General features: G+C 45.6%; 2 protein-coding genes across 2 annotated transcripts in view; one reads left to right on the top strand and one right to left on the bottom strand.

The window, feature by feature from the left end:
• ADNP2 (ADNP homeobox 2) overlaps nucleotides 1-10,191 on the top strand; it is a 30,525-nt gene extending 20,334 nt beyond the window's left edge. The window contains exon 4 of the mRNA XM_055125982.1: nucleotides 1,141-10,191. Coding sequence (XP_054981957.1) covers nucleotides 1,141-4,374 — 3,234 coding nt within the window. The 3' untranslated portion in view covers nucleotides 4,375-10,191. The remainder of the gene's footprint in view (nucleotides 1-1,140) is intronic.
• Nucleotides 3,285-19,997, bottom strand: part of PARD6G (par-6 family cell polarity regulator gamma) — a 94,210-nt gene continuing 77,497 nt past the window's right edge. Inside the window, exon 4 of the mRNA XM_055125983.1 lies at nucleotides 3,285-3,385. The gene's annotated coding sequence lies outside the window, so the exon portion shown is untranslated. The remainder of the gene's footprint in view (nucleotides 3,386-19,997) is intronic.

The raw sequence follows: 19,997 nt of genomic DNA on the forward strand, positions 1-19,997 counted from the left end.
CGTCCGATACGGACTGGCAGAGGCTGAATGTGTCTGTCTGACAGGCATTAGCAATCCTGATAAGTTGTGTCTCTGCCCCTAGCTAACTCCACACTTTCTCAGGGGTGCATGGAACTTTTGGGGATTTGCCCTCCAGATCTGTTACTGTGGAAAGAGAGACCCAGTACAGTGGCTACTGTCCTTGTCAGCAAGGTTGATACAGATCACCAAGATAGTGCCTTGGAGTGACTTCAAGCTGTTTATACCTCAGGGTCTCTTGCCTCCCATTCTAGTCTTGTTAAATGTAGGGCAGGAGAATTAGAGTGCCAGTGTTTGACCCAGTACCTTACTCCACCACACAGTATAAAATTCTGAACTTGAGGTTATACTGTAGTGAGGCTTCTTTCATGGTGAGGGTGTCACAGCTGGTTATGCTCAGGGCTTATTCCTGGCTTTGTGTTCAAGGGTCATGTCTGGGAGTGCTCATGGGACCTTATGCGGTGCCTGGAATAGGACCTGGGTAGAGCAGAGATCGGCTGTGCACAGTTTACTTGCTATACTTTGTCTCTGGACCCTATGGCATATTTTTAAATGTTTTGAAGAGAGAAAAAAAAGATGAAGTTTTTTTTTCTTCTTTTTTTTGTGGGGGCCAACCTGATAGTGCTTGGAGCTTGTATGCTGCTGGCTCTGTGCTCAGGTATCACTCCTGGCAGACTCGAGGGACCAGATGGGGTGCCTGGGATTAGATTAAACTTGGCTTGGTCACGTGCAAGGCAAACGCCGTGCTTGCTGTACTACCACTGACCCTGAATAGTACTGTTCTGTGATTTGAAAATTTGAAAATTTTAATCAGTGTCTGTAAATCAAGTTCTTTTTGACACAGGGCTGTGCCCATAGACTCATATCTTACCTTTGTGTGCTTTTGTGGGCACGCTGAGCAGTTGCCCACAAAAGCAGTGTTGGTACCCACTGAGTCTAAATTATCTATATTCTTCTATCCTTTTAGAAAACACTTATTTTGGTGTAGAAGAAAACACTTCTCAGAGGAGTGACATGTCAGATTATATAGCACATTAGAAGAAAACGAGTCATATGCTTGTGGATATGGAAAGCATACCATCTGATTATTTTATTAAACTGTGCTTGACTTTCTTTTAACAGAGATACCGAACAAAGCCATACTGTTGCAGCCTCTGTAAATACTCTACAAAAGTGCTTACTTCATTCAAAAATCATTTACATCGATACCATGAAGATGAAATTGACCAGGAGCTGGTGATTCCTTGCCCAAACTGTGTATTTTCCTCTCAACCCAAAGTTGTGGGAAAGCACTTTAGAATGTTTCATGCACCTATTCGGAAGGTCCAGAACTACACAGTGAATATTTTAGGTGAAACTAAGTCATCGAGGAGTGATGTTATAAGTTTTACATGTTTAAAATGTAACTTCTCCAATACTTTATACTATAGTATGAAGAAGCATGTGCTCGTAGCCCATTTTCATCACTTAATTAACTCCTACTTTGGCCTGCGAACTGAGGAGATGGGTGAGCAGCCGAAACCTGAAGATTCCCATGCCACAGAGAAGCAGCCACCGTCTGACAAGTATTACTGTAAAAAATGTAATGCCAATGCCAGCAGTCAGGATGCTTTGATGTATCATATTTTGACATCAGATATACACAGAGATTTGGAGAACAAGCTTAGATCTGTGATTTCAGAACATATTAAGAAGACTGGAATTTTGAAGCAAATGAACATTGCTCCAAAACCAGCTGCACATTCAGCCATCTCTGCCAACAGTAGTGCCCCGGGCCTGCCAGCCACATCTCCTTGCTTTCATCTTGCGGTGCCACAGAATACTCAAAGCCAGACTGTGGTGCAGCCCATTCAGGGCACAGTTCAGCCAGTAACTGTGGCCTCTGGTACCTCTGGAAGCCTCACACACTCTCCGCCTACCATTGCCCCGCCCCGGGTCACTCTGGTCTCCAATCCTCTGCCAGTGGGCCAGAGCAGCCTCACTCTGCAGCCGTCTGCTCCTCAGCCAGTCTTTCTATCTCATGGAGTCCCACTGAATCCATCAGCAAATCCGCCTGTGTTGCCCTTGAATCAGCCAGTTGGCCCTATAAATAAGTCTGTTGGTCCTGGTGTCCTCCCCATAAACCAGACCATTCGCCCAGGCAATTTACCGCTCAACCAGCCTGTGGGTCCTGGAGTTCTCTCAGTAAACAGACCGGTTGGGTCTCGTGTCCTTCCTGTCAGCCCCTCCGTCACCCCTGGGGTTCTTCAGGCAGTCTCTCCAGGGGTGATTTCAGTGAGTCGGACTGTCCCATCTGGGGTCCTTCCTACAGGTCAGATGACTCCTGCTGGGGTTATCCCCTCAGGACAGACAGCAACTTCTGGGGTTCTCCCTGCTGGCCAGATGGTTCAGTCAGGGGTTCTGCCCATTGGCCAGACTGCCCCTTCAGGGGTTCTTCCCGGGGGACTGACTGTCCCAACACGAGTACTCCCCCCTGGCCAGACAGTTCCATTGAGGGTCCTTCCCCCTGGCCAGGTGGTACCGTCTGGACTCCTTCCTCCCAACCAGGCAGTGTCATCAGGTGTTCTTCCTGTGAACCAGGGTCTGACTTCTGGAGTTCTTCAGCTTAGTCAGCCTGTTGTATCAGGAGTTCTTCCTGTGGGCCAGCCGGTGAGACCGGGAGTCCTGCAACTCAGTCAGTCTGTGAATACCAACATTCTGCCTGCAAATCAGCCAGTGCGGCCTGGTGCTTCACAGAACACCACTTTCCTCACCTCTGGGTCTATCCTCAGACAGCTCATACCGACTGGGAAGCAGGTGAATGGCATTCCCACATACACACTGGCCCCAGTGTCTGTCACACTGCCTGTGCCACCCGGAGGTGTTGCGACTGTTGCTCCTCCCCAGATGCCCATCCAGCTCCTGCACTCTGGTGCAACTGCTCAGATGGCCAGTCCCGTAGTGGGCATGCCTTCTCCTCTGGTGGTGAATGCCACTCAGAATCTCTTCCCGCAGACCTCCTCCTCTGTGACAGAGGCGAATCAGGTGCTCAAACAGGCGAAGCAATGGAAAACGTGCCCTGTTTGCAACGAACTCTTCCCCTCCAATGTCTACCAGGTCCATATGGAGGTGGCTCATAAGCACAGTGAGTCCAAATGTGCTGAGAAGCTGGAGCCTGAGAAGTTGGCAGCATGTGCCCCCTTCCTGAAGTGGATGAGAGAGAAGACCGTTCGCTGTCTGTCTTGTAAATGCTTAGTGTCTGAGGAAGAGCTGATCCATCACTTACTGATGCACGGCCTGGGGTGCTTGTTCTGTCCCTGCACTTTCCATGATATTAAAGGTCTTTCTGAGCATAGTCGGACTATGCACTTGGGGAAGAAGAAGTTGCCTGTGGATTATAGTAATAAAGGGTTTCAGTTGGACATCGATGCCAATGGCAACCTGCTGTTTCCCCATCTCGACTTCATCACCATATTGCCCAAGGAAGCTCTGGGGGATCGGGAAGTATACTTGGCAGTGTTGGCTGGGATCCACTCCAAGTCACTTGTGCCCGTGTATATTAAAGTAAGGCCCCAGGCTGAGGGTACGCCTGGGGTCCCCAGCAAGCAAGCGCTGACTTGCCCATTTTGTTTTGGCACCTTTGTGACCTCAGAAGCCTACGAGCTACATTTGAAGGAGAGGCACCACATAACCCCCACAGTCCACACAATTTTGAAGTCTCCAGCTTTCAAGTGCATCCACTGCTGTGGAGTCTACACTGGCAACATGACCTTGGCCGCCATTGCCATACACCTGGTGCGCTGTAGGAGTGCCCCGAAGGACAGCAGCTCAGACCTACAGATTCAGCCCAATTTCATTGACAACAGTGAGGTGCTTTTAGTCAATGGTGAAGTGGTCCAGGACCCCAGCCTCTCTGTGAAGAGAAAGCTGCCCGATGGCCAGGCATCTGGGGAGGAGCGACCTCTCTCCATAAACGCTGAGGCCTTCCCTGTGCTAGAGAAGCTGGGGAGTGCGGTGCCTTGTAAGAGGCAGAGGAATGAGAGCAGGACAGAGGGTTCCCTCGGAAGTGACGACCCTCTTCAGATTCTAGCATTAAACCCTAAGAAGTATGAAGACCGTACTTACGAAGATAAAAAGCAGTTCCTTAGAGATTACTTCCACAAGAGACCATATCCAAGTAAGAAGGAAATAGAACTACTATCCTCACTCTTGTGGGTGTGGAAAATCGATGTGGCTTCCTTTTTTGGAAAAAGAAGATATATTTGCATGAAAGCAATAAAAAATCAGAAGCCTTCTGTACTTTTGGGCTTTGATATGTCTGAACTGAAAAATGTCAAACACAGATTGAAATTTGAGTATGAACCGCAGAATTCATGAAAAGAAATTAGGAACTGTAAAGTCTAGATAATTTAGTTTTTTTCAATTGAGATTTTAAAAATGTTATTTTCTTCACTGTATGTTGAACTAATCAATTTCAGTGGTCTTTATGCTGCTCTTTAGATTTATTTCAGGTGCTCAGAAAGACTTCTGTATGAGAAGTGAACAGTTCCTTCAAATTTATTGTTTTATGCAGTTTGATTTTGTAACAATTTTTAGTTTTTTTCTGTTGTGTAAATTAAATCTTTTGATATTTTATGCACGCCTTGTTTTCCCAGTAGTGTCAGTATTGTACGATTAAAAAACTTAAATCTACTTTTTCTTTCATTTTAAGGAAATTTCAGCTTGTGTCAGAATACTTGAGAAGTAAAGCATTGATCTCTCTGAGTTAGCTTCATATGTAGCAGCTGATACATACAGTAATGTTTAGAGATGTGAGTACAAACTCCATTATGTATCTAGTCCCTTAAGGGCGCACTCATTAACTTATGCTGATACGAGATATTTGCTTATCAGATTATAATTTCCCTTCCCCCCGTAGTTATTGATTATAACTCACAGAAAGCCAGGTGTTCATTTGTTAAAATAATCTGAATCTGAAATTTCATAAATCAAGTTATTTTGCAAATAAAGTATTTCCGTAGCTGCAGAAATAACATTTCAGCATACATATTCTCCTCTTTTTGATATGGTCATTTATTCATTCAGAGGAAGGAAAATACATCTTTTAGTGCCTTCAGAATAAACACTGAAAAGACACAAAATCTAACCTAATTGCTCATAAACTACTTGGAAGGGAAGGACCATGTTACTCAGGAACAAAATTTTATCCCTGAGTCTAGATGCTAACTGAAATTTGAACCTAGGTTGCAGGGGACAGGGTGAAGTAAAGAGATCCAGAGCAAAGTCTCCACATTTGTGTTACATCTTTCCTAGACATAATGTGTTTGTTTTGAGGAGATAGAGTTTGTATAACCCAGTTTTCAGCATTAAGTGGACAGGGTGTTGCTAAAAACCTCTCCTACATCCCTGTCCTTCGGTTAGTTTGTTTTTTCCACACAATATAAAAGAACTTAGAGATCTGAATCTGGTTGGGACCTTCCAGTATAGACCATTGATCCTGTGGTACAAGCAGAGGCACCTGTCTTGACATACCAAATGATGTGACTCTGGGAAATGGAATGTTACTGTCAGAATTTTAAAAAGATCCTATTTGCATGTCATTGCTCTCCTGTGCATTTTCGAAGCAGTTGTGAAACTGTTCAGTGATGTTGGTGTACTCTGTTGTAAAAAAAAAGAGCTTGTTGAAGTTTATTTTTTTTTTACCTATTGTTTTCAGAGTGTCTATTTTGAATTAAATTTGTTATAACACTGCAAATAGGATTGTTTAATTATTTTAAAAGTTAAATGTTAGAATGAGTCATAGGGTTGAAATAGACGCCACATTTATTTTCTAAGAAATGTTATCATTGTGAAAATGAATTTGCATCACCCCATGGGCTAATTAATTAATTACTAGCATCACAAGATAGATGTGGCTTAGAGATTCTTTTTTGTTGTTGTCTTTGGGCACAGTTGGTGGTGCTCAGGACTTATTCCTGGCTCTGTACTCAAGGATCACTCCTGGAAGGGCTCATGGGACCATTGGGGTGCCAGGGCCAGTCCTGTGCAAGGCAAGTGTAACTGTGTCTGCACTGATGGCCGCCAAAGTGCCAAGGGGAGTGTGGGGAACTAGGAACTTAGTGGTGTAGTGCTTGGCTCGTGCTGAGGCCGGGTGTGGAGGTGCTGGCGAGGGGCAGTGTGCACTTCTGTGGTAGAACTCACTTTTTTCTAGTCTGTAAGAAGGGGTTGGTTGGCTTTATTTGGCACTTGCAAGCAGCTTGTGACTCCTTGCTGAAGTGACTTCCTTGTCCTTGGGAGGAGTGGGACAGTATCCCTGTATCCCTTACTTCTGTCTTTCAGATCAGGTGTACCTCGACTCCTCCCCTTCTCAGTGTGACAGTCAGAAATATCAAGGATTGGGGGAGGTGACATGTGCATGTATGCGCCCGCGCGCGTGTGTGTGGGTGGGTGGTGTGTGTGTGTGTATGGGGAGGAGGTGGGGTGGGGGAGGAGCATTCATCCCACAAGAAAGGAAGTCTTATTTTGTTGAACATGACAAATTATTTTTATTTTTATTTTTTTTGCTTTTTGGATCACACCCAGCAATGCACAGGGGTTACTACTGGCTTTTCACTCAGGAATTACTCCTGGCGGTACTTGGGGGACCATATGGGATGCCGGGGATTCGAACCCAGGTCGGCCGCGTGCAAGGCAAACGCCCTACCTGCTGTGCTATCGCTCCGGCCCAACATGACAAATTATTGACACATCTCTTCTGTATGATGGTCCGGTTTAATATGTTAAATCTAACATTAACATAATCTAACATCTATTTTCTTCCATAAATGCAAGAAAAATTGTTTTTCCTTTGATGAGAATTCTCAGGATTGACTTTTTGTTTTTATTTTGTTTTGGGATCACACCTGGAAGTATTAGGGTCTTAATCCTGTGTCCTCATGGATTGTTCTTGGTGGTGCTCAGGGCACCGTTTTTGGTCGGCCATGTGTAGGGCAAGTGCCCTATCTCTTGTATTATCACTCTGACCCAGGACTGACTTTGTGATTAATTTCTGAGCCATGCCTGGTGGGACATGACTCTCCTGTGTGCAGAGCATACTTTCTAGCCCCTTGTGCTCCACAGTGCATGGTGTTTGAAAGTATGCCTTGCACATGAAAGGCAGGTGCTCCACCATGGAGCCACAGCCTTGATCCCTTACTGCGTTCTCCTGGATACAACCACATATTTCCTTAAAGATGGGCAATGCTAATTGGTACTTGTATTCTCAGAGTTCCCGGTGAATAAGTTGACAACTGCTCATAGATTAATGGAGGGAAGTCCCAAGGTTCTGCACCAGGTCATCAGTATTTCAGCCACACCCATGGTGGTGAGGTTTTGCTTTTCCCCTGTCAGTGCTTGTTGGAACCTATACTTTTGATTCTTGGCTTTCCTAAAGGCATTGCTTTGAGAAAGATTCCAAATCGTAGCCTTGTAGTCGGACTGGAGCGATAGCACAGTGGGTAGGGTGTTTGCCTTGCATGCGGCCGACCCAGGTTTGATTCCTCCGTCCCTCTCAGAGAGCCCAGCAAGCTACCAAGAGTATCCTGCCCACACGGCAGAGCCTGGCCAGCTACCCGTGGCGTATTCGATATGCCAAAAACAGTAACAAGTCTCACAATGGAGACGTTACTGGTGCCCGCTCGAGCAAATCGGTGATGAACAACGGGACGACAGTGCTAAAGTTTTGTAGTCTCTGAAGGGACTTTTCCTAGCTACACTCCAAGATTTCTTGATTGATACTCAAATATAAGAGATTCAGACAGCCTCAAGGCACCGCAGCTTGCAGGAATCCTGCCATGGGTACCGTCAGTTGCAAGAATGGCATCATTGAGACATCTGCTTTCTGATGTCTGGAGCATTGGTCCTGTTCAGGGATTGTTAACTTTGCTGTCGTTACAGTAACATTAACTAGCAATCAGGTTATATCTTGAAAGCCAATTCCTCATTTATTCTAGTACTTCTCTGGTACTACCTGGTACCACCTCTCTTTTGACCACCTTCCTCAGGGTCCCAACCCCTTCTGCTCACCTGAAGTCTGGTTTCTTTTTTTTTTTTTTTAATTTTAATGTTTATTAATCATCGTGAGGTACAGTTACAGACTTACAAGCTTCCGTGCTTACGTTTCAGTCATACAATGATCAAGTACCTATCCCTTTACCAATGCCCATTCACCACTAATGATCCCAGTATCCCTCCCACCACCCCCACCCAACCTTTCCCACCCCACCCCACCCTGCCTCTGTGGCAGGGCATTCCTTTTTGCTCTCTCTCTCCTTATGGGTGTTGTGGTATGCAATAGAGGTATTCAGTGGCCTATAGTCTACTTTCAGCATGCATCTCCCATCCCAAGTGGGCCCTCCAAGCACCCCATACTTGGTGGTCCCTTCTCTATCTGAGCTGTCCTTTCCCCAGTATGTGAGGCTGGCTTCCAAGCTGTGGAGCAATCCTCCTGGTATTCATCTCTACTATTCTTGGGTGTAAGCCTACCATTCTGTTACTTTATATTCCACAAATGAGTGCAATCTTTCTATGTCTGTCCTTCTCTTTCTGCCTAATTTCATACAACACAATACTTTCTATGTTGATCCACTTATATACAAATTTCATGTGAAGTCTGGTTTCTTTTTCCCGAATTTAGATCCCAGATATATGGGAGGTGGTCTGTACTGTCTTGTCATCTCACCTGTCCGCTTATTCACTCAGCACAGTGCCCTCAGGGCCCCGGCGACTCACAAATGGCAAGTGGCAGGATTCCCCGCTGGATCCCATTCCCGAGCCTGTAGGTGCCTCCACTGCAGACACTGAGGCTGCTCCAAGTCTTGGGTACTGTGCATGGTGCTGCACCGAACAGGAGGCTGAGACCCAGGAGTTGGTGTTTTTGTTCCCTGTGAGAAGTGCTGGGTCAAAGGGCAGTTCCTTCCCTGTGGGAGGTGTTGGGGAGGCTTCATACTGGTGTCCATAGTGGCCGCCCAGGGCTTTCTTCCTGCCAACAGTGTCCCAGGTTCCCTTTCCACTTCCTGCCAACCACCTATTTTCCTGGTGACTTTTTTTGGGAGGTGGGGGACTTTTTTTTAGTCTGGGGGCCATACCTACCAGTGCTGGCTTTTTTCTGACTCCAAGCAGTACTTTGGGGATAATGAGGTGCTGGGGATCAAACCTGGAGCTCTGGTGTGCAAAGTCTAGTCCTTTGTGTCATCTCTCAGGCCCAGTGATAGGCATTTCCCTGATGGGTAGTGAAGTTTGAACATCTTTTTATGTACTTGCCCTTTGTTTATCGAGAAAGGTATTCATATCCTTTCCCTAATTATTACTTATTCCTTAATTGCACGAGTTCTTTAGTTTTTAGATATTAATTATACCAGATTGATGGCTTGCAAATATTTTTTCCCTTCCAGTTGGTTTTCTTTTTACATTGTTTTGCATATTTGTATTTTGCTTGTTTGTTTTTGCTGAGCAGAAACTTTCCAGGGAGCAAGCAGGGTCCCACCCAGCCTTGCTGAGGCTGTGCTGAGCTTGCATCCTTTGAGCTCCTCTTGCCTGGTGTAAGCTTGCTATTTGATTTCTCACTGCTTTTTTTTTTGTTGTTGTTGTTGCTTGTGTTTTTGGTATCACCCAGAAATCATGAAGACAGGTGTTAACAAGATTCATTCCTCTACTTGGAGTTTTCATTCATTTCAAGGTAATTGTTTGTGTGTGAGAGTGGGGTTAGATAGGGTCCAGTTCCATTCTCTTACATGTGGCTAATTATTCTAGCACCATTGAGTATTCCTGTCACCTGTATTCGGTATTAAGTGTATATACTTGGTTTTCTGTCTGAACTGTTGTGTTTCTTTTGTCTTTTTTTTCATGCCAGTACTATATTGTTTTTATCACTGTAGCACAGCTTGAAATCAGTATGATGCCAGTAGCTTTCTTTTGTCTTAGGATTTTTTTTGACTGTTGTGGTTTCATTTAAGTTTCAGGACTGTTATTTCAACTTTTAAAAAACATAGTCTTAGTAGGAATTGCATTGCATCTCTAGATGGTCTGTGGTAATACTGTTATTTTAGCATTACTCCTCTAATTGTTGAACATAGCTTTCCATTTATTTGAATCACTTGAGTTTCATCAGTGTTTGTAGTTTTCAGAATACAGGACTTTACCTCCTTAATTAATTTTTTTCCCCAAGTATTTAATGTTACTGTAAATGGGATCATTTGTTGACTTCATATTATGCAGCTTTACTGAATTGAATAAGTATTTTGTTGATTCTTTAGGAATTTTAATTATAAAGAGAGCTTGTCGACAAATAGACAATTTCAGTTTACAGTCCTATTACCATTTACTTTTTTTTTTCCTCTGGTCTGATTGCTTTGGTAAGGGCTTCCAGTACAATGTTGACTGCAAATGGTGAGAGTTAGCATCCTTCTTTGTCTTGTGCCTCATCGTAAAAAGGTTTCAACCATTCCATGGCTGATGTGACATTAGCCACGGGCTTGTCAGGCATGGTCTTTATTGGGCTAAGCATGTTCTGTTTATTCCTACCTTTTCAAGAGACTTAAAAAATCATAAGTGGATGTGGATTTTTTTTTTTTGCACTTTTTTGGGTCACACTGAGCGATGCTCAGGGGTTACTCCTGGCTCTGCACTCAGGAATTACCCCTGGAGGTGCTCAGAGGACCATATGGGATGCTGGGAATGGAAACCGGGTCAGCCACGTGCAAGGCAAATGTCCTAGTTGCTGTGCTGTCGCTCCAGCCCCAAGGATGTGGATTTTTTTGAAAGTGCTTTCTGTGTGTAGATGATCATATGATTTGTTCTTTTCTATTAATGTGGTATGTGACACTGTTTGGCATATGTTGAACCTTCCTCTCACCCCAGAGGTTAATTGCCTGGTCATGGTGAGCCATCCTTTCAGCGTGCTATTAAATTCCATTTGCTAGTGTTTTGAGACCTTGACATCTTCTCATCAGGAACTCTGAGCTATAAAGATTTGTTTGGTACACAGGAGATGCTTCTGGTGCAGTGTTGGGTGGTTGCTCCTGGTGGTGTCTGGAGGCCCTGGGGATTGAGCCCAGGCTTTCCACATGCAGAGTCTCTGTGGTTCTCTCTTAGTGTCCTTTTTGGATAATGCTGCCTCTGTAAATAAGCCTGGGGAGTTCCCTCACATTTTTGGGAGGAGTTTTAGAAGGATAACTCATTCTTTTTTTTTTCCCCTTTTTGGGTCACACCCGGCAATGCACAGGGGTTACTCCTGGCTCTGCACTCAGGAATTACCCCCTGGCAGTGCTTAGGGGACCGTATGGGATGCTGGGAATCGAAATGCCCTACCTGCTGTGCTATTTCTCCAGCCCCCGGATAACTCATTCTTGAAGGTGTTCTCTGTTGACTAATCTGTAATTATTGACTCAGTCTTATTTTGATTGTGGATTTGTGATAGGTCCCTGGTAAGGCTATGTTTACAGGAATTTTTCCATTTTGCTTATAGTATTTTCAGTAGTCCAGATTGTGTATAGGTTCAGAATTTATATTTCTTATTATTTTAGCTATAGTTTAATGTTTAGGACCCCTGGGCCACGTGGAGTGATTCCAGGGATTTTCTGAGTACCACCCGGACTACACCTGCTGGTGCTTGCACCTGTGCATTGCCAGGGATGGCACTTGGGGTGTCATACATGCAAGGCACCTGCTCCACCTTCCACCCCTAGCCTAGTCAAAAACAAGTTCAGTTTTTAATGCTGAGTCTTTTGTGGTAGTTACTGATTATTTTAAAAATATGTTTTTAGGCTTACAGAAAAAAATGCGATATAAACTGAGCTTCACAGAATACATATGGGAACACTTGCAAGTGTAATAAAAGATGATTAGTAAATGAAAATCAGTCCATAATTCTAAAGGACCTGGGAAGGGAAGCTTTTTCCCAGTCACTTTGGTTAAGGTTTTCTATTGATCTCTCATTTCTTCAGCATGCTGCTTTCACAGCAACTATTATGTCTTCTGGGGCCAGAGCCATAAACACAGCAGTGAGGAGGACACTTGCTTGTGGCTGACCTGGTTTTATCCCAGGAATCCTGTATGGTCCCCTGAGTCTTAAGTCTTGCCAGGATTGATTCTTGAGCACAGTTAAGTGTGGAACAAAAAAGCCCCAACAACTGTACCTTCAGGTTTTACCAAGTCTAAGTTCTGGGGGTGAGGGGGCGTGGGAAGGGGGGTGTCTCCCCCACCCCTTTGTGTAGACAACCCAGAACTTCATACATGTGGCCTGAAAAGTCTGATTGCAGCCTCATCTGAATTCCTGGTAATGTTTTAAGAAAAAAGATGAAAACCAAGGCAGAGAGAACAGTCCATCCATGCTGTTCATCCAAGCTCTCAAGGCTGAAAATGCAAAAGACAAAAACCACGTTGTTTGTAGGGGATTACATCACTCTTTTTTAAATTTTTTTTTTTATGATCTGGGTTTAGTACAAAGGTCACCCTAATAAAGGTGGGGTGAGCTGTGAGGCACCACCATGATTTCCTATGATGATCCGCCTGAATATAACCCAAAGTGTGCGTACACCTCCTTGTATACCAGATTACAACCATATGTTCTATTGTGACTTCCATCTTCTCAGGGTGACAGGTCAAAGGCAAAGCATGTCAGTCATGGATATGCCAGTGACTAGTAGCTGGGCTCACTGACCAGTTCTTAATCATGACTTAGGCTACTCAAAACCATGACATGGGACTTAAACTTTATAGTTTAGGCAACATGGTTCCAATAGTGTTAACAGCTTATGGATCTGGGGTATTTTTTGGGGGCACACTAGGAGGTACTTGGGGCTGACTCCTGCTCTCTTCTGGGACCCTCCTGGTGGGGCTTGGGGAGCTGTATAGGGTGCTGGGGATCTAACCCCGGTGGCTCTAGGCTAGTGCCACACCTACTGAACCATCTCTGGGTGCTGTCTTCATTTTATTTTTTGGTTGTTTCTTGGGTCACACCCAATGTGCTCAAGTCACTACTCACTGCACTCAGGCATCACTCGTGGAGGTGCTGCAGGGGATCATACATGGCACCAGGAATGGAACCCTGGTTGGTCATGTGCAAGGCAAGAACCTTACCCACTGTACTATCTTTCTGGCCCTCTTCCCATTTTTGATTTTGGTGGGATTGTTATTTATTGTTGTTGACCTTTTGTGGGTACTTTACATATCTTGCATACTAACCCTTTATCTGACGTACTCTGTGCAAATATTTTTTTTCCCATTGAGTTTCTTTTGTCATGGAAAACCTTTAATTTGATGTAGTCCCATTTGTTTTTGTTATCTTTGCCACTGAAGTTCAGTCATTGGAGATACCATTGAAGTCTACATCTTGGAGAGTTCTGCCTATGTATTCCTTAATGATTTTATCGTTTCTGGTCTAATCTCAAGATGTTTAATGCACTTGAAATGAACTTTTTGGACTGGTGTGAGAAGTTCCATTTTCTTGCTCCTACCACCTTTTGTTGAAGATGCTCTCCTTACTTTACATCATGCACCCAGTTTCTTTGTCATAGTTTAACTGCATAAATCTGAGGATTTCTGGCTTGATTCTGTTCTTTTGGTCTGAGAGCTTTGTCTTTATTTTGGGTACCACATGGTTTTTATTATAAAAACTTTATAGTATAAAGTCGGGAGATGTAATACCTTCCTTTTTTTTCTTCTTCAAAATTGTTTAGGCTATTTGGGGAATTTTATGATCCCATACAAATTTTAGTAGTTTGTTCTAAGTCCTTGAAGAGTGTCATCAGACTTTTTTGATGGATTACATTGAAACTATGCTTTAGCTAGGACAGTCCTTTTCACAGCATTAATTATTCCAGCCTATGAACATGAAGTATTTTCCAGTACCTGCGCTCAGAGATTACTCCTGGAGGGCTTTGGGGTTCTATATGGAATGCCGGGGACCAAACCTGGGTCAGCTGCATGCAAGACAAGCACCTTACCAGCTGTCCTCTCTTCAAACCCCTAAGATGTTACTTTAAAGAAATAACACATTTAACAGGGAAGGTAAGTTTTGTTGTTTTTAAAAACTAATTTGTCTGCATTTTTTATGTGCTTTCAAGTAGCTAAACAGTGAGTATGTACATGAGTGAGGCAGTGATACCAAAGGAGCGTGCAGTGATTGCTGCTGGGTTCCCAGAGGCCCTGGGGAAGCCGCCTCAGCTGTCTCCACTGCCTCCTTGGCATGTGACCCAGCGCCCAGGACACAGCCTTCAGGTACGTTCAGTTGCTCTTCTCTCAGCTTCCTAGAGGAGTCAGCTCCTCCAGTCTTTTGCTGTTTGCTCCTTCTGTGGGACCATCTGTTTCACTGTTGACTGCTTTTGTTCCCAGGTGTACTAGTGACCATCTGTCCAATTGGTTATTAATTGGAAGCAAAAATACTGCTTGTCAGCACCTGGACTAAAAAAGTTCTCCTGTATTCTCATTGATGTTGTCAGTTTTGGGTCATTCTATCTATGCTAATTGACAGGTAAGAGTCAGCACCCTAAAAGCAGATGTCCGGGTTCTGATGAGTGAGCTCGGTGGGCTGAAGCATATGCCTTGTTTGCAAGACACCCAGGTTTGATCTCTGGCACTGAATATCTGAGCACTGCCAGGGTTGACCCCCAAGCATGGAGCCAGGAATAGCCCCTGAGCACTGCATGTATGGTCGGAAACCCCAAAATAAATACTTTTATTTTTTTAATAAAAGTCTCCTGATGTCTTGTTATTGAAATGCTTAACATGGCATTGGGACAGTGCTTTAGAAACTAAAATTTAAAATTTGGTATATCCAGTATGAGATCTTTTCAGTAGAGGATCATCTAGGAAGATTCTTTTTTCTTCTTTTTGGGTCACACCCAGTGATGCTCAGGTGTCACTCCTGGCTCTGCACTCAGGAATTACCCCTGGCCGTGCTCAGGGGACCATATGGGATGCTGGGAATCGAACCTGGGTCGGCTGCATGCAAGGCAAATGCCCTACCCGCTGTGCTATCACTCCAGCCCCCCATCTAGGGAGATTTCTTTCAGATTCACTTTACTTCAGAGGTGCTCCGAGGCTGTTCTCAGGGCTCGTGGCCCACTCCTGGTGATACTGCCTGGCTGTTTGCACCGAAGGTCCTCTGCCTTGGCCAGTTCTGTGGCACTTGGGGTCTACACATCTCAGAAGGCTGGTGTGCACCCCAGCCTTCTCAGACACATCTCCTGCCCCTCTAGGAATACTTACCTGCTGGAGTCCCACTTAGAAATAAATCTGTATGTAAATATTTAGAGCTGCACCTTGTCCAGATGAAGTATCTTTTTTCTGGGGTCAATCACTTCCCATCAACGTTTGAGAGACTTGGTATATGTTAGACAATAGCCTCTAATTTCATAGAATAGGTTCTCAATAGGAACTATGTCACCTTATTCTAGGACATTCAAGATCCAAGACCTAGTTATTGCCTCCCCATCTCTCAACTTTCCATTCACATAACAGTGACCTGGTGGTTCCAGAGATTTCACGAGAGCTGGTCTCTGTGTGACTGGATGCAGTATTTATACGCAATGGCATGGAGAGTTGTCTTTGCTCCTTCTGGAGAGGTCGTAATTAGACGATGTCACTTCTCCCACTGGGCTGTCTGCTTGCAAAGTTCAGACAGGCAGGTTAAGTGTCAACGTGTTCCCAAGGTAACAGAAGCTTATCTGCCTCTAATAAAGACGTGACCACAATCCAGATCCCTTAAACTAAAAATCTTGCACCTGTCTGCATCCTCAGTGTTGAGTCCCTGTGCCTGTGGTGTGAGGGATGTGCATGAGAGGCTGAGGGGACTGCCGTTAAGGACCCTTTTTCTCTGGTCTGAAAGTGTGTTTTAAAAATTAAGCAACTACCTGTACTTGATAAGGTTTTGTTCTTCCCAGAGTAATGTTTGTTTGTTTGTGTGACTTCCTTCATTAGTATTTTGCTGTAGGGATAATGCATTAAGCATTTTAAATCTTACAGAAGTTGTTTTACTGGAGTAGGCATTTGTTCATTTGGACAGACCTCTTGAGTTTGCTGCTGCCGTTAACATCACTGCAGGCCCGACAGGAGTGGTGACACACTGGGACACTGTGATTGGGCGCCTGCTGTGTGCCGCCAGCAGCACAGGGCTTGCCGCAGGGCTGAGGGCCCATGTAGAGGACCTGACCTTCCTGCCTCCTCTTTGCGTGTTCATCTGCCTGGTGCTGGCAGCCCATGGGCACATACAGATCTCAGGATGCTTCCCACCTGTCTTCCTGTCTGCTAGGTGAGAGACTTTCCTTCCTGTGTTCCTCTTTTTGGTGACTTCACCACAGTGGGGGTGGGAAGAGCACATCTTCTACTTATACATCAGAAAGTGTTTGGTGGTAAATGAGTTTTTGGTTTGGTGTTTGGGGCCTCCCAAGCAGTGCTCAGGGGTCCCTGGGGTCCTTTGCTGGTTCCCACGAGGGGGCTCTCACGGTGCCAGGAATCGAGTTGGGACCCCACAGGTCAGAATGTGCTCCAGCCCTAGGAAGTATCCCTCAGGCTTGCAAGCAAGTTCTTTGTAAAAGCACATTTGGGAATTCTGGGGAGAAACGGGTGTGGGCTCTATGATGTTGCAGTAAGATCTCTTTTGTCTGCTCCTCTCAACTGGGGTCTGGCACTGGAAGAAGCAGAAAGAGTGTCTTCCCACCAGGGAGAGGCCTCAGGCCATATGGCGTAGTAGCTGGTAGAACAGATCTCAGTGGGAGACACTGACTTAACCTCCTAATACAGCACATGGTAACAGTGGCCCCCTTGAGAAAGGGGGAGGTGGCTGCAGGGGCCCAGCTGTAAGGGAATGACAGACGCTGATTGGTGCTAAGCCAGTAGCACCTGAATTCCTGACAAGTGGGATGGCAGGGAGCCAGGCAGATTCAGATAGACTGGTTAGGTTTTTTATATGTGCTCCTTCATTGTGGTCCTTGCACATGTGCTAGCTGTGAGAGGGTTGGACATTGTAGATTGGGAGTCATGCCCCAGAGCCGGTGGTCTCAGCCCCACCACTCTGTTGGTGCAGGCTGCGGTTGGGACGGCAAAGCTGTCAACAGTCCATGCTTCCCAGCACTCTGTGCCAACAGAACCATCTGCACAGTGGGCATCTGGGAGCAGTGGCCTGCAGAGCCACAGCGAGCCATATAACCCACCCCATCCCTGCCTTGAGTGAAGATGGCACCAAGCGGGGGGTTGCTCTGCCACAGTAAAAGTAAATACTGATGTCCAGCTGTGCCCTCGCCCGTGAGGTCTGTTCTGGATACCTGGCAGCCCTGGCTTTGCTGGGAGGTGGGCCTGCTTCCCAACTGGAAGCAAACACTGCACTTCCCCCATGTCTGATCTTAGACCTCAGCACCCCATTGCCCCCATGTGACCCAGCAGCCCCTAAACTGTCTCTTTGGGATTCTCAGAACTCGGCATGTCTGGTACCACATCTAGAAATTTCTGATCCTGGTGCAGATGCGGATATGGTCACGAGTGTCCTTGAGGCCTGTTTTAACATGGCCTTAAAACGGATTGCTCTCAAGGGTCCAGACCCTGGGTGAGTGGGCAGGCGTGCGCCAAAGATAATGGGGCTCTTGCACTGGAAAGAACTGGAATGGCCTTCATGGAAAACCAGCTAAGGTTCTGGAGTTGCCGAGTGGTGCTGACCAGGGCCTGCGTTGTCTCCTGGACCACAGCCAGTCATGTGGAGGCTACCTACTCCCAGCTTGTTTTGTGAGGGCCCTTCTGGTGGTGCTGGGGCTCAAAGCCAGGCCTCCCACATACAGAACTTGCAAGTGTTCTGTATGCCTGAATGCGTGTTCAGTGTTGCGTGTCCCTGTGGTCCCAGATAGCTGACCTGCCGAAGTGTCTGGGACACACGATGTCCAGGAATGACGCTGAGCAATTGTTCTCTTGGGTAGAGACGGAGGGAGGCTGAGCAGCCAGTGAAAGGGGAAAAAGCGGGACTTGGGAGCCGGCTGGTAGGGAACTGCAGAAAGCCCCAGTCTTCCTGACTTTCCTGCAATGTTGTTTCAAAAGGGAAAAGAACTTAAAAAATGTTGCTATCCTTTGATTTGGTTGCTGTAGGAAATAACCAGAAATCTAAGCCAAGATATACTGTATAAAACTTTGGTACTTTTTGTAATATAATCCTGTAAAAACCCTATCAGAAGGAAAATAGCAAACTTAATTTATGTATATCTGTACTTTACAGCTATCAAAAATACTGTTTGGGAAGAATTTTAGTTGCCTGGGGAAGTTGTTAGATGACGAGTAACAAGCATAATGCCAAGAACTTACTGTATCTCTCTCACATTATCTGACTTTTTTTTTTGGCTTTTGGACTATACCAAGTAGTGCCGGTAGAGTCACACCGGGTGGGTTTCAGTGGATTCTTATGTACCTGGGATCGAACCCAGGTCAGCTGCTAAGTGTTTCTTTGGCCCGTATCTGCTGATTTCTAAAGGAGTATTTAGTGGGATCATTATGATGTTTTTCTTTGTATATGTGTATTCCCACCCCGGCCCCTCAGTTGGGACCTCCTAAGCATACTCAGCAAGCCCAGGGACTTCTGGTGTATTGGGCCAGTTGAGTAGGACGGCTTGATAGGGCCCAACGATGAGGTATTGCTCAGGCACTGTGATGACGCTGGGAACCACCAGGGCCACACCTTGAGGTCCTAGTAGGGGGTCTCTGTGTCTGAGACAAACTGGCTTCTGCGCATGCAAACATGTGACTCCACTGCTATCTCCCTGGCGCTGCACTTGTAATTTAAAATAATTCCAGAATTAGCATTATTATTATAATTAGGCGAGAAAGCAAATTAAAATATCTGGGGCCAGAGCGATAGTACAGTGAGCAGGGCATTTGTCTTGCATGTATCAGCCTGGATTTGATCCCTGGCACACCCATGTGATTCCCTGAACCTACCAGGGATGATCCTGGTAAATGCAGAGCCAGGAGTAAGCCCGAGTACTTCCAGGTATGGCCCCCAAACAAAACAAAAAACAAACTTAATACAAGAACACTTTTTTCTTTGTCTCCTAGAGACTTTTGGGATGTTTCGAAAAGAGGTCATCCCTTGGGGCCCGAGAGCATGGTCTCTGGGAGACCTGGGCCTAACTCCAGCATCACCTGGTCCCCCTGGCACTGCCAAGGGCAACCCCCACGACAAGCCAGGAGTCCCAAGCCCCGCCTCCCCAAAAGGACATTCTTTGTCCTAGAATCCTGTAGCTCTATTTATTCCACTTTAATTTTTGTAATTGGACGAATCTTCTTTTTTCTACTCAGAGAATTGAACCTTTGCATTCTTCTCAAAACCTGAGTTAGAAAGAAGGCCTGCCCCTCGACATCAAGTTGTGGAATCTTGGCATTCACTTCTGCCTTAGGGTTTGAAGATTTGAAATATGGGCAACAGCTCTGTCATTGTGGATGTGGCAGTGACAGCCTTGCTGACTGTCCTGTTGTGGCACAGCCTGGAGAGCTTGAACACTTCTTTCAGCATCTTCAGAGAATGATGCTGCTGACTCCTTAGGACTCTGCGCAAATAATTTCTCACACTAGATCCCCACTTTAAAAGTGCATGCATTGGGTTGGGGAGATGGACACAAAGGGTTGGGCCGCATGGGTTCAATCCCTGTCACCCAAGGTCCCCTGAGAACCTATATCATCTATTAGGGGTCATGCAGTAGTGCTGTCTACCCGCTGTCTGCCATCCATCCACCCATCCACCCACCCACCCACCCACCATCATTCCATCTATCCATCCCACCCATCTGTGTCTGTCTATCAATATCATTTGTTCATTCATCTGTATTGTCTATTTTTTTTTGGATTTTTTGGGTCACACCCAGCAATGAACAGGGTCAGTCCTGGCTCTGCACTCAGGAATTATCCCTGGTGGTGCTCAGAGGACCATATGGGATGCTGGGAATTGGACCTGGGTCGGCTGTGTGCAAGGCAAATGCCCTCCCTGCTGT

Source organism: Sorex araneus, chromosome 2 (assembly GCF_027595985.1).
Source record: "Sorex araneus isolate mSorAra2 chromosome 2, mSorAra2.pri, whole genome shotgun sequence".
In the NCBI taxonomy this organism is placed as follows: domain Eukaryota; kingdom Metazoa; phylum Chordata; class Mammalia; order Eulipotyphla; family Soricidae; genus Sorex; species Sorex araneus.